Raw genomic sequence first — 26,245 nt, 5'->3', positions numbered from 1 at the left:
TTTTAAAATATCATTTTTATTAATACTAGTATCATTATTTTTATCATAACAACTATTATTATTATTATTATTATTATTATTATTATTATTATTATTATTATTATTATTATTATTATTATTATTATTATTATTATTATTATTATTATTATTATTATAAAAAGAAACAACTTTATGGGTATTATTATTAATATTATCAAATAACTATTAGTTATATAAAACTATACTTAATACATATAATATAACTATATTTTATTTATTAAAGTACATAAAATGAATACATTTACGAAATATATAAGTTAGTAATGTAAAATGATATCATTACTAAATATATATAAATTTATTCGATTACAATCATATGTGTTAATATATATATAAATGATATAGGTTCGTGAATCCGAGGCCAACCCTGCATTTGTTCAATATCGTAATATGTATTTTTACTACAAAACACATTAGGTGAGTTTCATTTGCCCTTTTTACTCTTTACGTTTTTGGGCTGAGAATACATGCAAATGCTTTATTAACTGTTTTACAATACTTATATGCGTGAGTTTCATTTGCCTTTTTACCCTTTATATTTTTGGGCTGAGAATACATGCGCAATTTTTATAACTGTTTTACAAAATAGACACAAGTAATCGAAATTACGTTCTATGGTTGAATGATCGAAACTGAATATGCCCCTTTTTAGTCTGGTAATCTAAGAATTAGGGAACTGACACCCTAATTTACGCGAATCCTAAAGATAGATCTATCGGGCCCAACAAGCCCCATCCAAAGTACCGGATGCTTTAGTACTTCGAAATTTATATCATGTCCGAAGGAGGATCTCGGAATGATGGGGATAATCTTATATGCATATTGTGAATGTCGGTTACCAGGTGTTCAATTCATATGAATGATATTTTTGTCTCTATGCATGGGACGTATGTTTATGAGAAATGGAAATATGAAATCTTGTGGTCTATTAAAATTACGAAATGATTATTTTTGTTAAACTAATGAACTCACCAACCTTTTGGTTGACACTTGAAAGCATGTTTATTCTCAGGTATGCAATAAATCTTCCGCTGTGCATTTGATCATTTTAAGGACATTACTTGGAGTCATTCATGGCATATTTCAAAAGATTTTGCATTCGAGTCGTTGAGTTCATCAAGATTATTATTAAGTCAATTATAGTTGGTTATATTATGAAATGGTATGCATGTCGTCAACTTTCGTTGTAAAGAAAGATTGTCTTTTAAAATCGAATGCAATGTTTGTAAGATGTATCATATAGAGGTCAAGTACCTCGCGATGTAACCAACTGTTGTGAATCGCTTATAATCGATATTGACTTCGTCCGGATGGATTGGGATGGGTCATTACAAAACCCGTATTAATAAATTGTTGTTGTGCTGTGAAATATTGTATCAGGGTGTTAAGGAAGTTCTTGTGAACTTGGTGGGAGAGGATCGGTTTTATTTACTGAAGGAGAAGAACCGATTAAACAAGGGATTATAGAGGCTGAAAAAGTCCTTGATACAACTGGTGCAGGTGACACGTTCACGTTTGCTTACGCGGTTGCGTTTGTGTAGGGGAAACCTAAAGCTGAATGCTTAAGATTTGCTGGTGAGTGTAATCTTGTTTGTTGTTATTTGGTGGCAACTTTGACCCATTTACTTATGGTTGGGTTAATTCACCCTCTATCTTATCTGTAGGTAAATGATTGTATATTAATAGCAAATAATAAAAATACAATTAAAAAATGGGCTTTTTTTATAAAAAGCCTTAGGGTTGTCGATAAGATGCATTAGTTAGTTATGGAATATGATTAACGTTGACTTTTAAATGGCGGTTATGATGTGGGACCTTGAAGGGACAATTCGTCAGGTTGAAGACGAGGCAAACGTTGACCAACTTTGACTTTTAGTAAAAATAAATTAAACACACACACACACATATATATATATATATATATATATATATATATATATATTTATAAATATATATATATATATAATATATATATATATATATATATATATATATATATATATATATATATATATATATATATATATATATATACACACACACACATAAATATATACTCAGTATCATAAAACATAAATAATTTAAACCTGTATATAGGGCACAAGTGCGCAACATCTAATCTTAAAAAATATGAAAATATTAACATAACTTTGACCAACTTTGATTTTGACCAACTTTGAATGACTTAGCCCGAATTTGAGCCAACGTTTTAGCTTTTTTAAAAGGAAAGGTTTAGAATCACTGACGGAGATAGAAACCACCCACCGGATCATATTTCACGCACACACGACCAAACCACTGACTCCACCGAGTTTTTTTTTACACCAATGATTGTAGATTTGTATATACATTAGATATATAAAGTGATCTGTTTATGGCTTCTCATTTACAGATAGGAACCTTAAGAGAAATTCAACGACTCTATGACGAGCTTGGTAGCTCAGTACATGCATGTCATTTGGATCGCTATTCTGATCCTGGAAAAACGTGAAGGTAATAATGTTATTAAATCTAAACTTAAACTTTGTTATTAAATGTGAAGTTACACTGTTAAATATTTGATATTCAGAGATCAGACATGGAATGACCAGTGCTTATTTTGATTTTAGGAGTAGGTGGTTATAATCCCGTTTTATACCTCAGTCTTCGGTCTCACCGGTCAAAGGAGTCTATCTTTATGGCGGAGTTGGTACTGGAAAAACCATGTTGATGAACTTATTTTTTGATCAATTGTAAGTATTATATCACACCTTGTTAAATGTTTTATGTTGGTTTACTATCTTGATAGAGGATGGGTCAGGTGGGTCAAGTAATGCATCTAAAACGGCTAACTTTTGGTATGGGCCAACACAACAGGCCGGGTTGGGTTGACATTTCTGCTTGAATTGTTATTAATACCAAGCATATATTTTTACAATGATCCGGTCAGTAAAATGATAATTTGAAAGAGATTGTAAGCATTGATACACTTTAGTGACTTTGACCGACTTTGACCTTTTTTTTTTCATGCATTACCCTTTTAAAATATGACCGGTCATGCATTTTCATCAACATGCCCTGCAATTGGAGGAAAAAGAGAATCCATTTTCATGACTTTATGTTAAACGTTCACACCAGTTTGCAGGTCAAATGCTTACACTCTATTCTAATTGCCTTTGTACAAAACTTTATTGGTAAAACATGCACATTTTGACTTTTGAAGTCAAACACAGTGATTTATGGCTTCAAAATGTCTTAAAATGTTTTATACTTTTCAAAATGCATACTGTCAATTTAATTGAACTCTGTAAACTAATATTGTATCCACAAGCTGATTTTATTATTAAACTATGATGATTATAATCACTTAAAATATTAAGTTGGCTTCTCTTTTGTAATACAGAGATACAAAGGAGTATCTGACCCCCTTGAAGTTGTTGCAGGCGAGATTTCTCATGAGTCCATTTTGCTATGTTTAGATGAATTCATGGTACATTACGATTAGCGACATAATGTCTAAACTTACAGGAACCTCAGCTAAGTAATTTGGGATATCATTATTCACATCTCACTAAAGGTGCATTATCTTTCACAAAATTCTTCTTTTGGTCATTTATATTAATATTAATTTTTGAGGGTTGATTTTATATTAATAATTAATATTAAATTAATGTTTGATGTTTAATATTTATAAATGATTATTTGACTAAAACAGAAATTGAGGCAGTTTTCAACTCTGCAATCCGTGATGAAAGTAAGAAGACAGTTATACGCTTAGTAGAAACGGAGCTTCATACTTGACTATGGATTTCTTCCAAAAAATTCGGCAAGAAGTTGAGAAGGTAGGTCCCGGTGGTGTTCCTCCACTAGGAGACCGCCGAACCTCATCTGCAGATCGCAAAAACCCTCAACCAGACCGAGGTTTCCTCGGTGGAAACCGTTTGCCTTCTTAGCTTCATCAACTTCCTACACAATTAACAGGTCCAAAGTCAAACTTTATGTTCTTTTTTTTTCGGTTTTAAAATATTACTAAACGATTATGATTCTTGAAGGAATTATATGTGAAATCGTGACTGTGTTTTAACACTACAATTATCAAGTTAGTGTAATATTTTAGTAAGTGCATTTATTTCCATGACATTCATTGTTATAGACTTCAATATAGTATACAACTATCTCTCAAGGATGCACAAAAGTTCATGTATTTTGAAGTTTATATGCTAGAAGTTAGACCTTCACTAACTTAAAAAATTGCAGTTCGTTGATACAACCATGCTTCACGATCTTTCATTGTTCTTATATGTGATGTTTTTAACATTGTTCCTCTATAAGTGTTCCTATACAAGATTTCGCTTTTACATGTTCACTATTTTTCTTCTAGAGTGTTTTTTAGAATTGGGGTCTGAGTTATAAAGAAACTAATGTACATCAAATGTAGTCATGAAATTAACCCTTATATACTAAATCTCTCGCCAGATCCTGTCATTTTGTTTTGTAAGCCCTGTCGTTTTGACTGGGCTAAATAATAAGTGGTATGTTTAGTACACAGCTGGGAGGTTAGTCTGGATGGTCGAGTGTTATAAGTGTCTCAAGGTTAATCCGGGTTCAAATCTGGGCGGGGTTTTTTTGGACCTCTTCTATTTTGGCTCCATGTGTTGTACAAATGTCTTCATATTTGTGCTTTTCCTCTTTTCTTTATTATCCGTGTCTTATTATTTTACTCATTCAAAAAATATAAACTCACCACTAAAGCTCATCGACGTTACTCAATTGCATTCCTCATTTCAATCGTTTTCTTCTCTGATATGCCATCGTCTTATCTGGAACTCACTTTGTAGGCCTTTTGCTGTTCATCGATTGCTTAGATTTTTGAATCAGCTTCGTTATCAGGTATTGTGATTTTTTAGATAGTCAAGTTTTTTTCTTTTTTATTCTTCTGTCTGTGTTACATTTTGTGAAATTGGATTAGATTGTTTGTTAGTTTTTGAGGTTTTTCCAATGTGTAAGAATATAGACCTGATGTTTGTTTTTGTATCAAATTCGTTTAAATGGAGTTGATTTTGTAAGAATTTAAGCCTCATGTTTGTTATTATTGGTTTTATACTTTTATGAATGGTAAGTTAAACTCATAGTTGACTTGGGTGGACTTTTGTAGCTGGTTTATTTGGTGTACTTTTGCTACAAACATTTAAATGTTTCGACTAGAACCCTTCTGTGTATGTTTCATTACAGGTGGCAAAATGAGTGGATCATTGATAAGTATTTGGATTACATCGAATCAATATGGCCCCATTATTGCAAATTGATCAGGTTTCTAAGAGGGCCAATTTCATCTAGGTTTCAAAGATGATGATGACGATAATGATGTTATTATTTTAAGCCACTTTTAATTCGTGTAAATGTTTTGGAGTAGGGCGGATATGAGGCAAGAGGTAGGAAACCCCATTTTGAATTGGAGTTTATCTTAGTCTTGAGGATTACAAGCATAAAGGAAAACAAATTGGTACTTGTATATTGAAATACGTTGTTATACAAATATATACATGTCCAAGGGATAAGTTGACACAATTTTAGTTAATTTGGTTCTGCAGATTTTACATGTATTCAAGGATTACGTTAAAATTCTCATTATAGGTGTCAATATGGGTGGCTTTTATAATTAGTCAAGTGGGTAATATATTACGTTAAGATTCTTATTATATGTGTCAATCTGGGTGGTTTTTTATTTATTTATATTTTTAAACATTTGAAATGTTATATTATTTATTTGTGTTCGAAAGTAATTTATTACAACATGTAGGGTTTAGGTTTAGGGTTTATATTTTAGGGCTTAGAGTTTAGGTTTAGGGTTTAGAGTTTTTAGGTTTTAGGTTAGGGTTCATGGTTTAGGGTTTAGATTTAGGGTGTAGGGTTTAGAGTTTAGGTTTAGGGTTTAGATTTAGCGTTTAGGGTTTAAATTTTAGGGTTTAGAGTTTAAGTTTAGGGTTTAAATTTATGGATTAGGGTTTTGGCTAGGGTTTAGATTCTAGGGTGTAGGGTTTTGGGTTTAGATTTAGGGTTTAGGGTTTAGATTCTAGGGTTTAGGGTTTATATTTTAGTGTTTAGGTTAGCGTTTAGGGTTTATATTTAGGGTGTAGGGTTTAGAGTTTAGATTTAGGATTTTGGGTTTGAATTTAGGGTTTAGGGTTTAGGTTTTAGGTTAGGGTTTAGGGTTTAAATTTAGGATTTAGGGTTTATATTTTAGGGTTTAGAGTTTAGTTTTAGGGTTTTGGGTTTAGATTTATGGTTTAGGTTAAGGTTCAGGGTTAAGATTCTAGGGTTTAGATTTTAGAGCTTAGGGTTTAGGGTTTAGATTTAGTTTTTAAATCAAAGGATTTAGAAGAGTTTAGGGTTTAAGGTGTAGGGTTTAGATTTTAGGGTGTAAGGTTTAGATTTTATGGTTTATATTATAGTGTTTAGGGTTTATGTTAGGATTACCTAATATTATCATATGTGATCTGTAATATGTACATTGGTTTTACTAATTAAATGTGTAATTTGTATATTATGTATATTACAATGTATTTTTACTATAATTATTTATGGGTTGAGTTGGTTTGACTTGGTTACATTCTTTGTTGTGATTCGTTGATATACACTCAACATTGTGTATGTGTATCTGCAGGATCATGGACATCATCTCAAGAAGCCAGCAAGTCTCCATTACAGTTTAAGGTGAAAAAGAATTTGAAAATTAAATCAAAGAAAGCAATCAAGCGAATTATCCCTTGGACAAGTATATATTTGTATAAGAGAGCGGGGAAACATGTCAACTTATCACAAGTTGCACAAAGTGTATTTTGTAATGCCTTATCATGAAATTCGTAAATTACCATTGGAATGATAAAATAAAATTATTAGTCTTATTTGTCATTTGAATTAGTTATAAACATGTTAAAGATAGAGTGTTTTAAATCATCCTAATATAACATATTTACTCGACCGGGCCATTTTTTCCATCTATGTTAGCATTCTTCTAATAATTATTGTTTTGTGAAATAGCGAGTAATTTTAGTTTGGAGATGTTAATTACAAATTATACATGGAAATAGATTTAGCTAGGGAACTTATCAAATGGCAATATTGGATTGCACTTCAAGAGTTTGATCGGCTACGAATAGAATTAGAAGACGATGTAGTGATTCAAGGGTGGAGATAAGGGAACATCGAATTCTCACCACTTATAAGTACTCCATATTTAATTGCAACTGCTACTCGGGTACCCTTCCTAGCATAACAGGAGAAAAGCAAAGGACACCAGTATGGTATGCACATCTTTTATATATATATGTGCACATCTTTTAAATACATCGTTATTAGGATTTTAATTTCGTAATTCTGAGAATTCGCCGGTATTAAACATACTGATATGTATGTTAATTTGTAGACATGGTTATCTAATTTGGAACACAAAGTGCACAACTTAACAAGGAAATACAACTAAAAAATGAACTTTCTAAAGCAGGTACTTTGTAACTATATATTTTATGTGATATATATAACAACTATATATCGTTTATTTGATTATTGAATTGTTATTAAGTCCGTTACTTTAATTTGAACATCATTTATTTACATTGGAACTTTTGAAATATTATATTGGTATTTGTGTTATCATGGTTAAAAATTGTCTTAAAATATCATCATTTCATAAAACTCGCGAAACTGCGGGTCTTTAACTAGTTAATTAATATAATAATCAATATTAACATGGCGTGGTCCAAAAGCGTTTTTTTCTCTTTGGGTGGGCTTATGGATCCAACTGAACATTATGAGGGTCGCAAAGATGGTGATTTCAAAGCCATTACGGTTTACTCATGTGGGGTGTCTTAAATTATTTCATGTTGGTTCATATAATATTTTTAGAAGATTAAAGCTAATTTAAAAGTGTAAGGAATTATTATTTTGCCCCTCATTAAGTTGAGTTACCCAATGTCCAATGAGGGTTCTTTTTACCTAATAGAATTTATTCTGATTTTATTATATATTATGGGTGACCACATCACATGCCGTAGTTTTATTTTAGTATATATCCATTATAAGTAACTTTTATATGGGTCGTATAGGGATTAATTCCCCCCCCCCCCCCCCCCCAAAAAAAAAATCAAATTTTATATTTCCACAGAAACTCAAAAGAAGATTAGATGTTTAACTTGGAGTGACAATAAGGTAAAGTGGTCTTCTTTATCTTTACACACTTTTAAGTTTTAATGATCCATATGTCAAACGCATGTACATGTGCCCTCACATGTCAATGATAGATCGAGAGTTTGGTTTGCTGATACTACTAGAAAACATGTCACCAATGGCACACCATCAAAATTAAATATTCAATTTTTTTTTTTACGAGAACCCCCTAGCGACGAGTCATAATGGTTCCCCTCTAGTTGGTAAACGGCAAGCCAGGCCCCCACCGCTACCAGACAAAGCATCCTCTAGTCAATCAGTCACTAAATGAAGCTCGCCCCAAGGTATTTTGCCTTGAAGGGAATCGAACATGTGACCTCTTGCTTCATTGGAAGTCCTGGTGGCCATCCAGGCTATGCCTGGATGGTTAAATATTCAATTTTTCACTTGGGTAAATCGTAAAAAGTTAATTGTCTGTTATATTTACTAATTACACTTCAAATTCGTTATTTTTAACCTATATCTTCGTTTACCAGTCTAAGTTTGTTATGCTCATTAATGCAAAAAATAATAAAATAATAAAATAATAAAAAAAAAAAAAAAAAAAAGAAAAGAAGAAGAAGCAAAGTTAATTCTGTGTAATATGTAGATTTTATAAAAGATAAATGTTACACTCACTATAAATTGTACAAAGTGATTTTCACAAAATAATGTGGCATCATTCATGATCAACTCAAATTAAATGTTACCCGGTAAAGTTAATATTTTTCTATGTCGATTTATTAGAGATAGTCTTCCACATAGACTTAATCTATCGGGAAGAGGTTTGAAAATTTATGCAATTAGTTGTGTATTGTGCAATCAAGGAGTCGAAAGCGTGGAACATTTATTCTTTTAGTGTGCGTGTGCTATTGAAGTCTGGCGGGCTATATTCTTGTGGATCGATCATCCATTCTAGCGATTTTCTTCGTGGCAAGGGATTTTGAGTTGGATTGATTCGTGTAACTTGCCAAGTGGTTCGAAGGATCGGCTTATTTCTATTTGTGTTGGGACGTTATGGTTGATGTGGTGTTTAAGGAATTGTTTGTCATTTAATGATAGATCGTTGAAAAAATGTATTATAGTAGATGCGATTAAGTTTTTTTCGTTTGCTTGGCTTCATTTTAAGGCCAAAGGTTCTCTAATTTGGAATACTTGACATTTATGCTCGTTGTAATGTCTTCTAGCATTGTGCTAGAGGGCTACTTGTTTTTTATATAATAAAAGTCCGTTATTCCAAAAAAACAAAAAAGAAAACTGAAATTACATTAAACTTTCCCTTTCTTATTTATCTATCCTAATTTAATTTGTCGATGTTAATTGGTAAATTTTTTGTGAACTTAGTATATCTCATTATATGTTGGATTGTTTTGTCAAACCTGATGTATTAGTGGAATGTATAATACCACATACTCCCTTTTTCCAACTTTAAGTGTCTACATCACTATATTAGGACATTATATTTTAAACGTTCACTTTATATTTAAAACGATCGTAAAAAGTTATAACGCAAAACTATAAACGCTTGCAAAAGAATATTACAATACTTATAAAGAATTATATTTTGAATACTAAAATTACTCTAACTTTCTACATCATCAAGATGATTAAGTAGACGAACATGAAGAAACCCTAAATCGTGAGAGAAATAAAAAATAAATAAATAAATAAATAAAAAGAGATGAAAAGTGATCGTGTCAAGCCTCAATTGACACTTGCTATATATATAAATGACGAGATGCCAACTCTGGCCCTTCTTAATCTTCTAACTTCCACAAATGTTCCTTGATCAATCCATCTTGTCTCCAGCAATACTCCATTTTTGCCGCATATCCACAATCAGTCCTTTAACTCTGCTTTATTGCAAACATAACTTTTCATTCTAGAATGACCACAAATGAGACAATAAATAAATACATGCTAAAACTAAGCTTGATACGATTATATAATTTACATCCCACGTTAAGCTCAGAGACGTCTTTGGGCATAGGTAATAGTGCTCCAAATAAACATATATTTAATATCAATATCCTTCCAATATGTAAAGTTTTCAGTTACAACTGTTCTATTTTCAAGTAATATTCGTTTAAATAAATAAGTGCAAAGACAAAAGGCGAAAACGAAGATTTGAAGAAGCAAACGTCCAAAAAGCTCAAATGTACAAGATATCATCCAAGTGGTTCAAACTATTGATAAGAAACGTCTAAAAATGACAAGAGTACAAGTTTCGGAACGCAAAGTACAAGATATTAAATTATACGAAAGGACGTTCGAAAATCCGGAACCGGGACCTGAACAAACTATCAACGCCCGACGCAACGGACCAAAAATTATGAGTCTACTATGCACAAGAATATAATATAATATTTAAATAATTATATAAATTATTTATTTATTATATATTTAATTAAATATAACGTCGACAAGCTAGCAAACAAAGCAATTGGGCATGGCCAGGCTGGCCATGCGATCGCATGAGATTAACACTGAGAACTCATGCGATCGCATGAGCCTCAGGATCAGACCACATCTATTAAAGGCAACGAGTTTTGGCCAGAAATATATATATATATATATATATATATATATATATATATATATATATATATATATATATATATATATATATATATATATATATATATATATATAGTATATGGTAGTTTTATATTAGATTAGTTTGGGTTATGTAAAAGTTATTTTACGGGTTTTGAAGTCGAAACCCTGTCCGTGTAACACTACGCGATAAATAATCAATGTAAGCTATGTTCTCCTTTTTAAATTAATGTCTCGTACTTAAGTTATTATTATGCTTATTTAAGACGAAATAATCATGATGTTGGACTAAAAATAATTAAAATTGGGTAATTGGGCTTTGTACCATAATTGAGGTTTGGACAAAAGAACGACACTTGTAGAAATTAGACTATGGGCTATTAATGGGTTTTATATTTGTTTAACTAAATGATAGTTTGTTAATTTTAATATAAAGATTTACAATTGGACGTACCTATAAATAACCATATACACTCGATCGGACACGATGGGCGGGATATTTATATGTACGAATAATCGTTCATTTAACCGGACACGGGAATGGATTAATAGTCTATGGAATTATTAAAACAGGGGTGAAATTATGTACAAGGACACTTGGCATAATTGATGTAGCGACCCGACCAAATCGTCATTGACGGCGCCGTCTACTTAGGTCCCGTTACGTGGTCATAAGTCTTTAAAACAACGTTTGACCAAAAGATATGTCGCCTTCATTTCAAAATAAGGATTGTTCCCAAAGTTTACAAGAATTGTTCAACCAATAGTTAAGTTACAACGTTATAATACGAATGAAATCTAGGCGACACGGTTTAAAGTAAAGTCAAAAGACGCTCCATGAAATGCACATATACTCGACATCCAAAGCAAGTATCAAATAATGAGCGGAAGCATGTATCATGTATCGTTCAAGGACCTGAGAAAAACATAGAAATCTGTCAACGAAAACGTTGGTGAAATCATAGGTTTAAGTAAGTAAGTACAAGTGAACCACAAGATTTGCATCAATGAAATAATAGTAATACATTCCAAAAGTTTGTTTCACGAGCACCCAATTATCAAAGCTTAACATTCCTTCCATTGTATACCCCATCACTTAGTGCTAGAACAAACACTGATTCTCGAAAATATATTTCATCCGTAGACGGTAGCGAACCGTCAAAGATGAGGGTTGTCAACCCATATGGCCATATAACATAAGTTCTCGCTTACACCCGGCAAGTGTAACTAATGATAATCGAATTGAGGATTTTTGTTCTAAACTCGTATGTAGAATGTTTGTTTTCCCGTTCTTGTGTTCACTTAGTTCAAAAGAATCGTTTATGTTTTCTCATCCCAATATAAGTTCAAAAAGAGTAAAAGTGGGACTATGATCTCACCTTGAGTGCACGAGTAGTAAAGTACTTCAACAAGTAAACGTGTGCAAAGAACAATGCTAGTCTTGACCTAAACAATAGGTTGTATCAATAACGGTAAACACGATAGGTCAAAGATGTTCAATTAGTCCTATGGCTCGTTAAGACTCGATCATAATAGCATGTGAATCAAATTGTCATGTTTCATGCAAGGTACAAGTATAAAAACATGTTAGAACGATTGCACAAATATTTGGTTAAGTTTGATTAAAAGTCAAACTTTGGTCGGTCAAAGTCAACGAAAGTCAACACGTTCGGGTCGGGTTCCGAACTATTTTTCTGAGGTTTTTAATCATATATGAACATGTTAGAACAAGTTTCATGTGAATCGGAGGTCCGTAGTATGCCAAACATTTTTCGTAATTTGGACATGGTGGTCAGAGCCTGACCAAGGCTTATGTCGCGCCGCGACATAGTCTGGCCGCGCCGCGGCATTGGCCGTGCGCTGGTACCTGGTCAGTCTCAATTGTTCAAGTCCCAAATCAAAACTCTTTCAAGCATAAATTACAAACCGCTAACATTTAGAACTCGCACCTTATATCGTTGGAAAGGTAATTTGACAAAGAACACAACTAAACACATTTCATCAATCAATCTACCTATTATAACAACCAAAACCGCATCTAATGCTCAACATTAATCGCATACAAGTTCATAAATGCAATTCAATGATTCGGGCAACCCATTTACATGAATGATATGCCGTTTCGAAGGTAATCAAGCATACATTCTAACTAAACACTTACCAACCATAATCCATGGCATTCAATGCATCAAAAGTCCATTTCAAGTTCATCAAACCCTAACCCAATTTCACCAAAATCATAAATCGAGTTCATGAACTTTTCTAAAGCAACCTACACATCAAATTGAAGCTAGTGATACTAGTAACACAATTATAACATCAACTTTTAACATCTAACAACATATGATCATCCAAGATTCAAGAACAACACACCAAAATTCAAGTTCATGCTAGTTACACTAAATCAACGAGATCGAGCATATAAATCATATATTCATGTTAGACTTGAGCCATAGACACTAATTAACACTTTTATAAGTTAAAAACATTAAGAACACAAAATCTAGTGATTTTAGAAAGTTACCCAAATGAGATGAAGTTGGTACCAAAACGAAGAGGATGAAGAGAGGATCACGAATATGTAATTTATTTTGTTGTAAGCCTCCTAGATCGAATTTAGATGATGATTGAATGAATATGGTTTTGGGTGTGTGTGTTCTTGCTAGAGAGAAAGAGAGAGAGATGAAGATGAAATGAATGGGTGAAAGGGGTTTGACCCTTTGACCTAGTCAAGGGTTTGACCCCTTGTCAAGTTTAGTCCCTCAACTTTCGCTCGGGTGCGGGAATTACCTAAACGAGATAATTTAAAACGCGTATCAACGGAAGATGTTATAAACATATAACGGACTTTATATTAGTATAACGGAAAAATAAATGGAAAAAGGCGGGATGTTACATTACCTACTCCTTAAAAGAAATTTCGTCCCGAAATTTAAGTAGGCGTAGTAGTCGTTGTTTCTTCCTCGAGATCTCGCGTTTCCGAATTCACGAATAGATGAGGATACTTCCTTTGCATTTGATCTTGTCTTTCCCAAGTAAACTCGGGTCCTCTTTTGGCATTCCAACGAACTTTGACAATCGGAATTCGGCTTTGTTTCAATGTCTTGACGGAGGTGTCCACGATTTCAACCGGTTCCTCCACAAAATGAAGTTTGTCATCAATGGTAAGTTCTTCGAGAGGGATGACGATATCGGGTTCGGCAAAACACTTTTTCAAGTTAGATACATGGAAGGTAGGATGAACGGAGTTCAATTGAGGCGGAAGATCTAAACGATAAGCAACGGTTCCAATACGCTCCAAGATTTCGAAAGGACCAATATACCGCGGATTTAGCTTCCCGCGTTTCCCAAAACGGATTACACCCTTCCAAGGTGCGACTTTTAACATTACTCGGTCACCGACTTGAAATTCGAGATCGTTGCGTCGTTTGTCGGTATAGCTCTTTTGACGACTTCGGGCCGTTCTAAGCCTATCTCGGATTTGAACGATTTTCTCGGTGGTTTCGTGAATGAGTTCGGGTCCGGTAATTTGCACGTCGCCTACCTCGGCCCAACAAAGAGGTGAACGACATTTGCGGCCATATAGCGCTTCAAAGGGTGCGGCTTTAATACTCGCGTGATAACTATTGTTGTAAGAGAACTCGGCGAGAGGTAAGTGCTTGTCCCAAGCTTTTCCGAAATCAACCACGCAAGCTCGTAACATGTCCTCTAAGGTTTGAATTGTTCGTTCGCTCTGTCCATCGGTTTGAGGATGATATGCGGTGCTCATGTCTAAACGCGTTCCCAACGCTTCTTGCAATGTACGCCAAAATCTAGAAACGAAACGGCCATCTCGGTCGGAGATAATCGATAAAGGTACACCGTGTCGGGCTACGACCTCCTTAATGTAAAGTTGCGCAAGTTTCTCCATTTTGTCCGTTTCTTTCATGGCAAGGAAGTGTGCGGATTTGGTGAGACGGTCAACAATAACCCAAATGGTATCATAACCGCCCGTCGTTTTTGGTAGCTTGGTGATAAAATCCATCGTTATCCTTTCCCACTTCCATTGCGGGATCTCGGGTTGTCGAAGTAGTCCGGACGGTCTTTGGTGTTCGGCTTTGACTTTGGAACATGTCAAACACTTGGAAACATAAGTAGCTACGTCCCTTTTGATGTTCGGCCACCAATATAGTTGTTTAAGGTCGTGGTACATCTTATTGGCACCGGGGTGAATCGAGTATCGTGACTTATGGGCTTCATCTAAAATAAGGCTTCGTAGGTCCCCATAACTAGGCACCCAAATTCTTCCGGCGAAATATCGGAGTCCGGTTTCTTTAACTTCGAATCGAGAGGTGAGGACGTTCAAGTGTTCGAGAGAGATGTTTTCATCCTTGAGAGCCTCATCTTGGGCTACCCGAATTTGGCTATTAAGGTTGGTGTGAATGGTGATGTTTAAAGCTCGGACACGGAGAGGCACCGCCCTTTCTTTTCGACTTAAGGCATCGGCTACTACATTTGCCTTCCCGGGATGGTAACGAAGCTCGCAATCGTAATCGTTTAAGGTTTCAATCCACCTTCGTTGTCTCATGTTTAATTGCTTTTGATCGAAAATGTGTTGAAGACTTTTGTGGTCGGTAAAGATAGTACTCTTGGTTCCATAAAGATAGTGTCTCCACATTTTAAGTGCAAAGACAACGGCTCCGAGTTCGAGATCATGTGTCGTATAGTTTCGTTCATGAATTTTGAGTTGTCGAGAAGCATAAGCAATGACTTTCGTTCGTTGCATCAATACACACCCAAAACCATGTTTTGAGGCATCGCAATATACAACAAAGTCATCATTGCCTTCGGGAAGTGACAAGATAGGAGCGGTGGTTAGCTTCGTTTTCAAGATTTGGAATGCGGATTCATGTTCGGTCGCCCAAATGAATTTCTTTTCCTTGTGAGTCAATGCGGTTAGAGGACGTGCAACCAAAGAGAAATTTTCGATGAATCTACGATAGTACCCGGCGAGACCCAAAAATTGACGAATGTGAGTAGGAGTAGTAGGAGTCTCCCATTTACTAATGGCTTCGATCTTTGTGGGATCGACTTTAATACCTTGGTCACTTACAACATGACCAAGAAATTGAACTTCCTTTAACCAAAATTCACACTTGGAGAATTTGGCATAGAGTTGTTCTTGTCTTAAAAGTTCAAGCACAAGTCGGAGATGCTGTTCGTGCTCTTCTTCATTTTTAGAATAGATCAATATGTCATCGATGAACACAATAACGAATTTATCGAGATACGGTTTGCACACGCGGTTCATAAGATCCATGAACACCGCCGGTGTGTTAGTGAGACCAAATGGCATGACAAGGAATTCATAACTACCATAACGAGTTCGGAAAGCGGTTTTGGAGACATCTTCCCCCTTAACCCTCAATTGATGATAACCCGAGCGGAGATCGATTTTCGAATATACACAAGACCCTTGTAGTTGATCAAAGAGGTCATCGATGCGAGGAAGAGGATATCGGTTCTTAACCGTCAATTTATTTAGTTCACGATAATCAATGCACATTCGTAGGGATCCGTCTTTCTTTTTAACAAACAAAATCGGAGCGCCCCAAGGTGAATGGCTAGGTTGGATAAAACCTCGATCAAGTAGTTCTTGGATTTGACTTTGCAATTCTTGCATTTCAGATGGAGCGAGTCTATATGGTGCACGTGCTACGGGTGCGGCTCCCGGAATAAGATCGATTTGGAATTCAACCGGTCGATGAGGCGGAAGACCCGGCAATTCGTCGGGAAATACATCGGAATAGTCACTAACAATTGGCACATCATCGATGTGCTTCTCATCGGACTCGACTTTCTTAACGTGGGCAAGGATCGCAAAACAACCCTTACGGAGTAGTTTTCTAACTTTAAGGCACGAAACGAGGTTGAGTTTGGTGCAACTCTTATCGCCATAAACAATCAAAGGTTCACCATTCTCGATAGGAATTCGGATTGCGTTAAGATCACAAAGAATGTGAGATTTCGTTTTGACTAACCAATTCATACCGATTATTACATCAAAGCTTCCTAGTTCCATGGGTATCAAGTCAATTTCAAATTCCCTACCCAAAATGTTTAACGTACACCCCCGGTAATATGTGTCGGCACTTAATAGTTTTCCGTTAGCCACTTCAATGGTATAAGTGGTATCTAACGGAAGAGGTGGAGTGCTAAAAGAATGAGTCAAAGTCTTGGATACAAAGCATTTATCGGCACCCGAATCGAATAAGCAAGAGACATAAGAATTGTTGAGAAGAAACGTACCCGTGACTAGTTCAGTGTCATCCCGGGCTTCCTCGGTGTTTATGTTGAAAGCTCGGCCACGCGTATTGGGGTTATCTTTCCTCTTCGGGCATGCATTTCTATAATGGCCCGTTTGGCCACATTCATAACAAGTGCCCGTCTTTGGTGCATTGGGCCATTTTCGAGCGACGGGAGTGGCACTTTTACAATCGTTGGCCTTATGACCAATTCCTTGGCACCGGTGGCAAATTAACTTACTACATTCGCCAAAGTGATGTTTGTTGCATTTGTTGCAAAGAGGTAGGTTCCCGGCATAACCCTTCTTGCCGTCGGAAGTGAAAGATTTCTTGGCAAAGTTGTTGTTGCTTGATTGGGAGGGTTCCCATTTTCTTTTGTTGCCGCCCGATTTATCCTCGGCCTTAGGTGCCGGAACTACGATTTCGTCAACCGTTTCAATTAGTTGGCGAGCCATGTTCATAACGGCTTGATGAGTAGTGGGTTTGGATGACATCACCCCTTGTTTGATGCTTTTTGGAAGACCGAGCATGTAGAGCTCAATCCTTTGAGATTCGGGGTTAACAAGATTAGGACACATCAAGGATAGTTCGGCGAAGCGTTGATTATAAGCTTTAGATCGTTTCCGACCGCTTTCAAAGCTCTTAGTTCTTCCTCAAGCTTTCGGGTTTCTTCGCGCGGAAAGTATTCAACAATCATCTTTTCCTTTAGATCGGCCCAAGAGAGGGCATGAGCTTCATCGGTACCCACCGATTGAACATAGGTGTTCCACCATGTTAGAGCAATTCCGGAGAAAGTGTGAGTGGAGTATTTGACCTTGTCTTGGTCCCGACAACCGCTTATGCTAAAGACGGCCTCGGTTTGTTCAAACCAACGAGTAAGCACAACCGGTCCCCCGGTTCCATCATAAGTGTGGGGTTTGCACCCCATGAAAGCTTTGTAGGAGCACCCTTCGCTAGAGTTACCGGCTCCTTGGTTGTTGTTGTTGTTGTTGTGGTTGTTATTATTATTGTTGTTGGATGAGTGACCGGCCATGGCCGCATCTACGGCGGTAGCTATCATCCGTTCGAGAGCTTGTTCGGGAGTTTCATTTCGGCGTACACGACGAGGAGCCATTGTTCCTTCAAGACACAAGAATATCATTGATTAGTATTCTCAATAATACTAACCGTGATATAGAATAAAGATAAAGAGAAGTTTTTTTTTTTTTTTTTTTTTCGACTCGCCTTAAATTCTTTATGTCATAATGTCGGAACGTTCATACGAGTCACCGTAATATAATCCCGGAAATTATATTACCCTGATTCATATGTGCATTCGACATCATTTCATATAGTCAAGGTGGCGTGTCAATCAAATTAAACAACGTGAGATTAAGATGAACTAAGAGTAGATATGAGTAGAAACGTTCGAGTATAAATGCACAAGTAGTCAAGTAATTCCTACTTCAAGTCTATATGCCGGTTGTAGTCTAGACTCACCAATGTACCCTATGACTCGGGGTTGACACTAATGAGCTCTAAATCCCTACAACCAACGCTCTGATACCATCTGTAGCGACCCGACCAAATCGTCATTGACGGCGCCGTCTACTTAGGTCCCGTTACGTGGTCATAAGTCTTTAAAACAACGTTTGACCAAAAGATATGTCGCCTTCATTTCAAAATAAGGATTGTTCCCAAAGTTTACAAGAATTGTTCAACCAATAGTTAAGTTACAACGTTATAATACGAATGAAATCTAGGCGACACGGTTTAAAGTAAAGTCAAAAGACGCTCCATGAAATGCACATATACTCGACATCCAAAGCAAGTATCAAATAATGAGCGGAAGCATGTATCATGTATCGTTCAAGGACCTGAGAAAAACATAGAAATCTGTCAACGAAAACGTTGGTGAAATCATAGGTTTAAGTAAGTAAGTACAAGTGAACCACAAGATTTGCATCAATGAAATAATAGTAATACATTCCAAAAGTTTGTTTCACGAGCACCCAATTATCAAAGCTTAACATTCCTTCCATTGTATACCCCATCACTTAGTGCTAGAACAAACACTGATTCTCGAAAATATATTTCATCCGTAGACGGTAGCGAACCGTCAAAGATGAGGGTTGTCAACCCATATGGCCATATAACATAAGTTCTCGCTTACACCCGGCAAGTGTAACTAATGATAATCGAATTGAGGATTTTTGTTCTAAACTCGTATGTAGAATGTTTGTTTTCCCGTTCTTGTGTTCACTTAGTTCAAAAGAATCGTTTATGTTTTCTCATCCCAATATAAGTTCAAAAAGAGTAAAAGTGGGACTATGATCTCACCTTGAGTGCACGAGTAGTAAAGTACTTCAACAAGTAAACGTGTGCAAAGAACAATGCTAGTCTTGACCTAAACAATAGGTTGTATCAATAACGGTAAACACGATAGGTCAAAGATGTTCAATTAGTCCTATGGCTCGTTAAGACTCGATCATAATAGCATGTGAATCAAATTGTCATGTTTCATGCAAGGTACAAGTATAAAAACATGTTAGAACGATTGCACAAATATTTGGTTAAGTTTGATTAAAAGTCAAACTTTGGTCGGTCAAAGTCAACGAAAGTCAACACGTTCGGGTCGGGTTCCGAACTATATTTCTGAGGTTTTTAATCATATATGAACATGTTAGAACAAGTTTCATGTGAATCGGAGGTCCGTAGTATGCCAAACATTTTTCGTAATTTGGACATGGTGGTCAGAGCCTGACCAAGGCTTATGTCGCGCCGCGACATAGTCTGGCCGCGCCGCGGCATTGGCCGTGCGCTGGTACCTGGTCAGTCTCAATTGTTCAAGTCCCAAATCAAAACTCTTTCAAGCATAAATTACAAACCGCTAACATTTAGAACTCGCACCTTATATCGTTGGAAAGGTAATTTGACAAAGAACACAACTAAACACATTTCATCAATCAATCTACCTATTATAACAACCAAAACCGCATCTAATGCTCAACATTAATCGCATACAAGTTCATAAATGCAATTCAATGATTCGGGCAACCCATTTACATGAATGATATGCCGTTTCGAAGGTAATCAAGCATACATTCTAACTAAACACTTACCAACCATAATCCATGGCATTCAATGCATCAAAAGTCCATTTCAAGTTCATCAAACCCTAACCCAATTTCACCAAAATCATAAATCGAGTTCATGAACTTTTCTAAAGCAACCTACACATCAAATTGAAGCTAGTGATACTAGTAACACAATTATAACATCAACTTTTAACATCTAACAACATATGATCATCCAAGATTCAAGAACAACACACCAAAATTCAAGTTCATGCTAGTTACACTAAATCAACGAGATCGAGCATATAAATCATATATTCATGTTAGACTTGAGCCATAGACACTAATTAACACTTTTATAAGTTAAAAACATCAAGAACACAAAATCTAGTGATTTTAGAAAGTTACCCAAATGAGATGAAGTTGGTACCAAAACGAAGAGGATGAAGAGAGGATCACGAATATGTAATTTATTTTGTTGTAAGCCTCCTAGATCGAATTTAGATGATGATTGAATGAATATGGTTTTGGGTGTGTGTGTTCTTGCTAGAGAGAAAGAGAGAGAGATGAAGATGAAATGAATGGGTGAAAGGGGTTTGACCCTTTGACCTAGTCAAGGGTTTGACCCCTTGTCAAGTTTAGTCCCTCAACTTTCGCTCGGGTGCGGGAATTACCTAAACGAGATAATTTAAAACGCGTATCAACGGAAGATGTTATAAACATATAACGGACTTTATATTAGTATAACGGAAAAATAAATGGAAAAAGGCGGGATGTTACAATTGATAACAAAGTATTAAAACCTTGGATTACACGCAGTCGATATCCTGGTGTAATTATTAAACAAAGTATTAAGACCTTGTTACAGTTTAAGTCCCCAATTAGTTAGAATATTTGACTTCGGATATAAGGATAATTTGACGAGGACACTCGCATTTTATATTTATGACTGATGGACTGTTATGGACAAAAACCAGACGGACATATTAAATAATCCAGGACAAAAAACAATTAACCCATGGGAATAAACTAAAATCAACACGTCAAACATCATGATTACGAAAGTTTAAATAAGCATAATTCCTTTATTTCATATTTAATTTCCTTTATTTCATATTTAATTGCACTTTTAATTATCGCACTTTTATTTATTGTCATTGTATTTAATTGAACTTTTAATTATCGTACTCTTTAATTATCGCAATTTTATTTTCTCGCACTTTTAATTATCGCAATTTCATTATCGTTATTTACTTTACGCTTTAAATTAAGTCTTATTTTTAATATATTTTACATTAGGTTTTAACTGCGACTAAAGTTTTGAAATCGACAAACCGGTCATTAAACGGTAAAACTCTCTTTTATATATTATTATATATAATTATATATATTTTGTACAAATATAATTGTTTAAAAATATAGTGTAAAATAAGTCTTTTCCCTGTGGAACGAACCGGACTTACTAAAAACTATACTACTCTACGATTAGGTACACTGCCTATAGTGTTGTATCAAGGTTTAGGTATATCCCATCTGTAAATAAATAAATAACTTGTGTAAAATTGTATCGTATTTAATAGTATTTCGCAACAAAAATATAACTATTTTATACACCACCTCGCACACATCAATAGGCAACATAGGTAACCGCATAGGGTCCAAAAATTAGAAGGGCCCAAAATTTTTCGCAAACAACTGGGAAGAAACTTGGAGGCTTATGTTGACGATATGGTGATCAAGAGCTTCGAAGAAAGCACTTTATTGAAAGATATTCAAGAAACCTTCGACACCTTGCGGACAGTCAACATGAAGCTAAACCCCAAGAAGTGCTCGTTCGGGGTAGAAGAAGGAAGATTCCTAGGATATTACATCACTAAGAAAGGAATCTTAGCAAACCCAGAGAAAGTAGACAAGCTACAGCAACTCAAAACTCCAACCACGGTCAAAGAAATGCAGAGCTTAAACGGAAAGCTAGCGTCATTAAGCCGTTTTCTGTCCAAGGGGGCTGAAAAGAAGTTACCTTTCCTCAAAGTTTTAAAAGGATGTTTGGGAGAGAAAAAGATATCGTGGACCGAAGAAGCAGAACAAACCTTCGTTGATATGAAGGCACACATAGCTAATCTGCCAACCCTCACGTCTCCAAAGCTAGGGGAAACACTCTATCTCTACCTAGCAACGTCCAAGGAATGCATCAGTACAGTGCTAGTAGCAGAACAAGAAAGGGTACATGTCCCAATATACTTCGTAAGCCGGGTTCTACAAGGTGCGGAAGTAAACTATTCAGAACTCGAAAAGTTCACGCTCGCCCTAGTTCATACCGCCAGGAAACTACGAAGGTACTTCCAAGCTTATCCTATCATTGTGTTAACTAACAAGCAAATTAGGCAAGTACTTATGAAGCCAGAAAAGTCGGGTAGAATGGCCAAATGGGTCATAGAGCTCGGGGAACAAGACATCGACTTCCAAGCTTGTCATTCTATTAAGGCCCAAGTGCTGGAAGACTTCATGGCAGAAACAACAGAGACAGACGAAGAGAGTGACTCTACCTTTGCACAAATCATCACTCTGTCTGTTGAAACGAAGGAATGGAAATTGTTCACCGACGGAGCTTCTAGCTCTGATGGCTCAGGGGCAGGGCTTATGTTAATTAACCCAGAGGGACAAGAGTTTACATATGCACTACGTTTCGAATTCAACACGACCAATAACAAAGCAGAATATAAAGCTCTGCTCGCCGGGCTCTGAAAAGCGAAAGAGATGAAAATTGAGCATTTGCAAGCCTTTGTAGATTCCCAACTCGTTGCTAACAAGGTTCTAGGTATCTTCAAAGCAAGACAACCTACCATACAACTCTATTTGTCAAAGGTCAGGGAACTAGTAGAAAGCTTCAGAAGCTTCACCATCGAACATGTGAGAAGGAGCCAAAACAAGAAAGCAAATGCTCTGAGCAAGCTAGCTTATATCACCTTCGCACACTTGGCGAAAGAAGTATTGGTCGAAGTGTTAGAAAAAAGGTCCATCGAAGCGCAGGAAGTCCATGACTTAATCACCGAAGAAGAAAACACATGGATGAAGCCACTAAGGGGATACTTGGAACTCGGAATTTTACCCGAAGATAAAAAGGAAGCACGAAAGATCCGGATCAAAGCACCGTCATACAAAATGATGCACGGAGCCCTGTATAGAAAATCTTTCCTTATCCCTTGGCTTCGATGTGTCGGGCCAAACCAAGCTTCGATGATCATCAGAGAAATGCATGAAGGTATATGTGGGCTTCATTCCGGACCAAGGTTAATCGTGGCAAAGATACTAAGGATGGGGTACTATTGTCCAACCATGCACGAAGATACAGTCACACTTTTACGAACCTGTGAGCCATGTCAGATCCACGCCAAAGTTCAAAAATAGCAAAAGCAAGAGATGATATTGGTGCTATCAGCATGGCCTTTCTCAAAGTGGGGCATAGATCTAGTAGGTCCACTCATCGAGGCACCAGGAGGCTATAAATGGTTGGTAGTTGCGATAGACTACTTCACAAAGTGGATGGAAGCAAAACCACTAAATACCACGACGGGGAAACATATAGAAAAATTCATCTGGGAGCATATCGTGTGCCGGTTTGGGATACTCCAAGAAATTGTTTCGGATAATGGGAAACAATTCGCCGAAGGTATCTTCCCGGGGTTCTGTGAGAAATTACAGATAAAGCAAACCTTCACTTCCGTTTACCACCCACAAGGGAACGGACAGGTTGAAGTGATCAATAGGGATATCTTAAAAGGCCTCGAGAAGCGATTGGGTAAATGCCACCAAGGATGGATGGAAGAACTCCCCTTAGTTCTATGGGCTCACCGAACTACACCCAAAAGGAGTAATAGAGAAACCCCCTACAGTTTGGTTTACGGTACTGAGGCGGTAGGTATTAACCAACAGAACCGCGAACCTTGAAGAGAACGTGGAGAACCTCCGTCTTAACCTTGACCTCATGGAGGAAAGAAGGGAAGCTGCGCTGATTCGGGAAGCAGCCTACAAGAAAACGATTGAGAAGTATTACAACAAGCGAGTTAAACCATCGGTATACAAGGTCGGGGACTATGTCCTAAGGCTTAACAGCACTAACAAAGTGGAATACGAGGGGAAGATGGGTCCAACTTGGGAAGGCCCATACATAATCTTCGAAGCTTTTGGGAATGGTTCATAAGAACTTGAAATCACGAAAGGAAAACAGGTCCTCATAACCTGGAACGGGGTAAACCTTCGAAAGTTTAATTCTAGATTTTTAGTTGTATGTAAGTAGAAAAATTTGTAATGGGTAGTTGAAACTTATACGCTTCCTACCACAAGAAATTTGAATGTAATCCTACTATCTTTTGGAAACACTAAGCCTAATGTTGTAATACTTGCCATACTTAAGCAATATGCAAGAGGTAACCCAAGAGGTATACCGAAGCTATTGAAGAGTATTCCCAAGAGGAATACTTCTCATACTTAAGCAATATGCAAGAGGTAACCCAATAGGTATATCGAAGCTATTGCAGAGTATTCCCAAGAGGAATACTTCTCATACTTACGCAGTATGCAAGAGGTAACCTAAGAGGTATACCGAAGCTATTGCAGAGTATTCCCAATAGGAATACTTCTCATACTTAAGCAATATGCAAGAGGTAACCCAAGAGGTATACCGAAGCTATTGCAGAGTATTCCCAAAAGGAATACTTCTCATACTTAAGCAATATGCAAGAGGTAACCCAAGAGGTATACCGAAGCTATTGCAGAGTATTCCCAAGAGGAATACTTCCCATGCTTACGCAATATGCAAAAGGTGACCCAAGAGGTATATCGAAGCTATTGCAGAGTATTCCCAAGAGGATTACTTCCTACACTTAAGCAATACACAAAAAGGAAACCCCGGAGGTATGCCAAAGCTATTGCAGAATATTCTCAAGAGGAATACCTCCAAGGAAATAGTGCACATATTTCGGCACTAAAGGGTCACACCTAGATAACCAAAAAGCAACCAAAAAACTCAAAGACGTGACCTGCTTAAAAGATTAATAGAGTAATAACACATAGATGGGCATGACAACCCACAAAATACATAATACAAATTGTTTATAGGCAACAAAGCCCCAAATCAGTAGGCACGCATGCCTGATAAAAGTCCATTAAGCATAAGATAACTAGCATACAGGTCACTGCAGCAAAAGAGGAATATAAAATAAACCAACCACAAAGATCATTGCTCCGCAACCAAGACAAGGAGCTCTACAGGCTTAGCATCAGAGTGAGCAGCAACAGAGGCGACATAGTTGAGCTCAGCATCTGAAAAACGAGTACATGCAGCATCGACAAGGGCTGAAGCCTGATCGGTATACTCCGGATAGCTGCTAAGCTCAAGCTTGCCCTGCTTGGATAGCTCAGTCAACAATTGACACCTCTCCTCCAGTTTGCTAGCAAGAACAACATCACCAACAAACATGCTCAACTCTTTGCTACGAATAACCTGCGTGCAAACATGTGGAATGACCTAGGTAATCACATCAGAATAATCTGCTTTTAAACCATCAAACCTCTTCTTCTGATCTGATAACGCTTTCGATTCCTGACGGAGAGCCTTGTTCTCTTCTTCCAAGTCAGCAATCCTCTTTTCATCAAGCTTCTGTTTCTCCTGCATGCTCAAAATCTCACTCTTGGCTGATTTCACCTCCTCTTCCCAAGACGTGTTCAATAACAATCGCTCTTGAAGTTTCTTCACAGACCCTTTGGAGGATGCATTGACATCCCTAAGCTCTTCTGCCTCCTTCTCTAGGCACACAACTGGTCATATACATAGCATTATATATGTATATTTTATTTGCTAAAGGCTAATGGCAAAAGTATGCGAACTATGATGCGAAGCTATAAAATTTTCGCTGAAAATAAATACAGCGGTTGTGTTTTCGCGCAAATAGATGACTGCGGTTTAACCCGCTGAGTTTCCGCAGACAGTTAAGTGATTCGCAAACCGCGGATATCTCGAATACTATAAATAGGGAGCTTGGCCTCTCATTTATAGGTTGTTGATTCTCTGCCATTTTGCCTAAGCCTTCGTAATTTCCACTTGTGATCTTGCCCAAGGGATTTTTA

The 26,245-nt window shown here is 36.5% G+C and overlaps 1 protein-coding gene across 1 annotated transcript; it reads left to right on the top strand.

Annotated features, from left to right (window-relative positions):
* The first annotated feature begins 22,876 nt into the window (after positions 1–22,876).
* LOC139859426 (uncharacterized) lies at positions 22,877–23,527 on the top strand. Its single transcript, XM_071848218.1, has one exon. It carries the CDS (start codon positions 22,877–22,879, stop codon positions 23,525–23,527), a length of 651 nt encoding a protein of 216 aa, XP_071704319.1.
* Positions 23,528–26,245: the final 2,718 nt, after the last annotated feature.

This window comes from Rutidosis leptorrhynchoides, chromosome 7 (assembly GCF_046630445.1).
Source record: "Rutidosis leptorrhynchoides isolate AG116_Rl617_1_P2 chromosome 7, CSIRO_AGI_Rlap_v1, whole genome shotgun sequence".
Taxonomy (NCBI): Eukaryota; Viridiplantae; Streptophyta; class Magnoliopsida; order Asterales; family Asteraceae; genus Rutidosis; species Rutidosis leptorrhynchoides.
The sequence above is the reverse complement of the archived record's forward strand: the minus strand, read 5'-3'. Positions and strand labels throughout refer to the sequence as shown.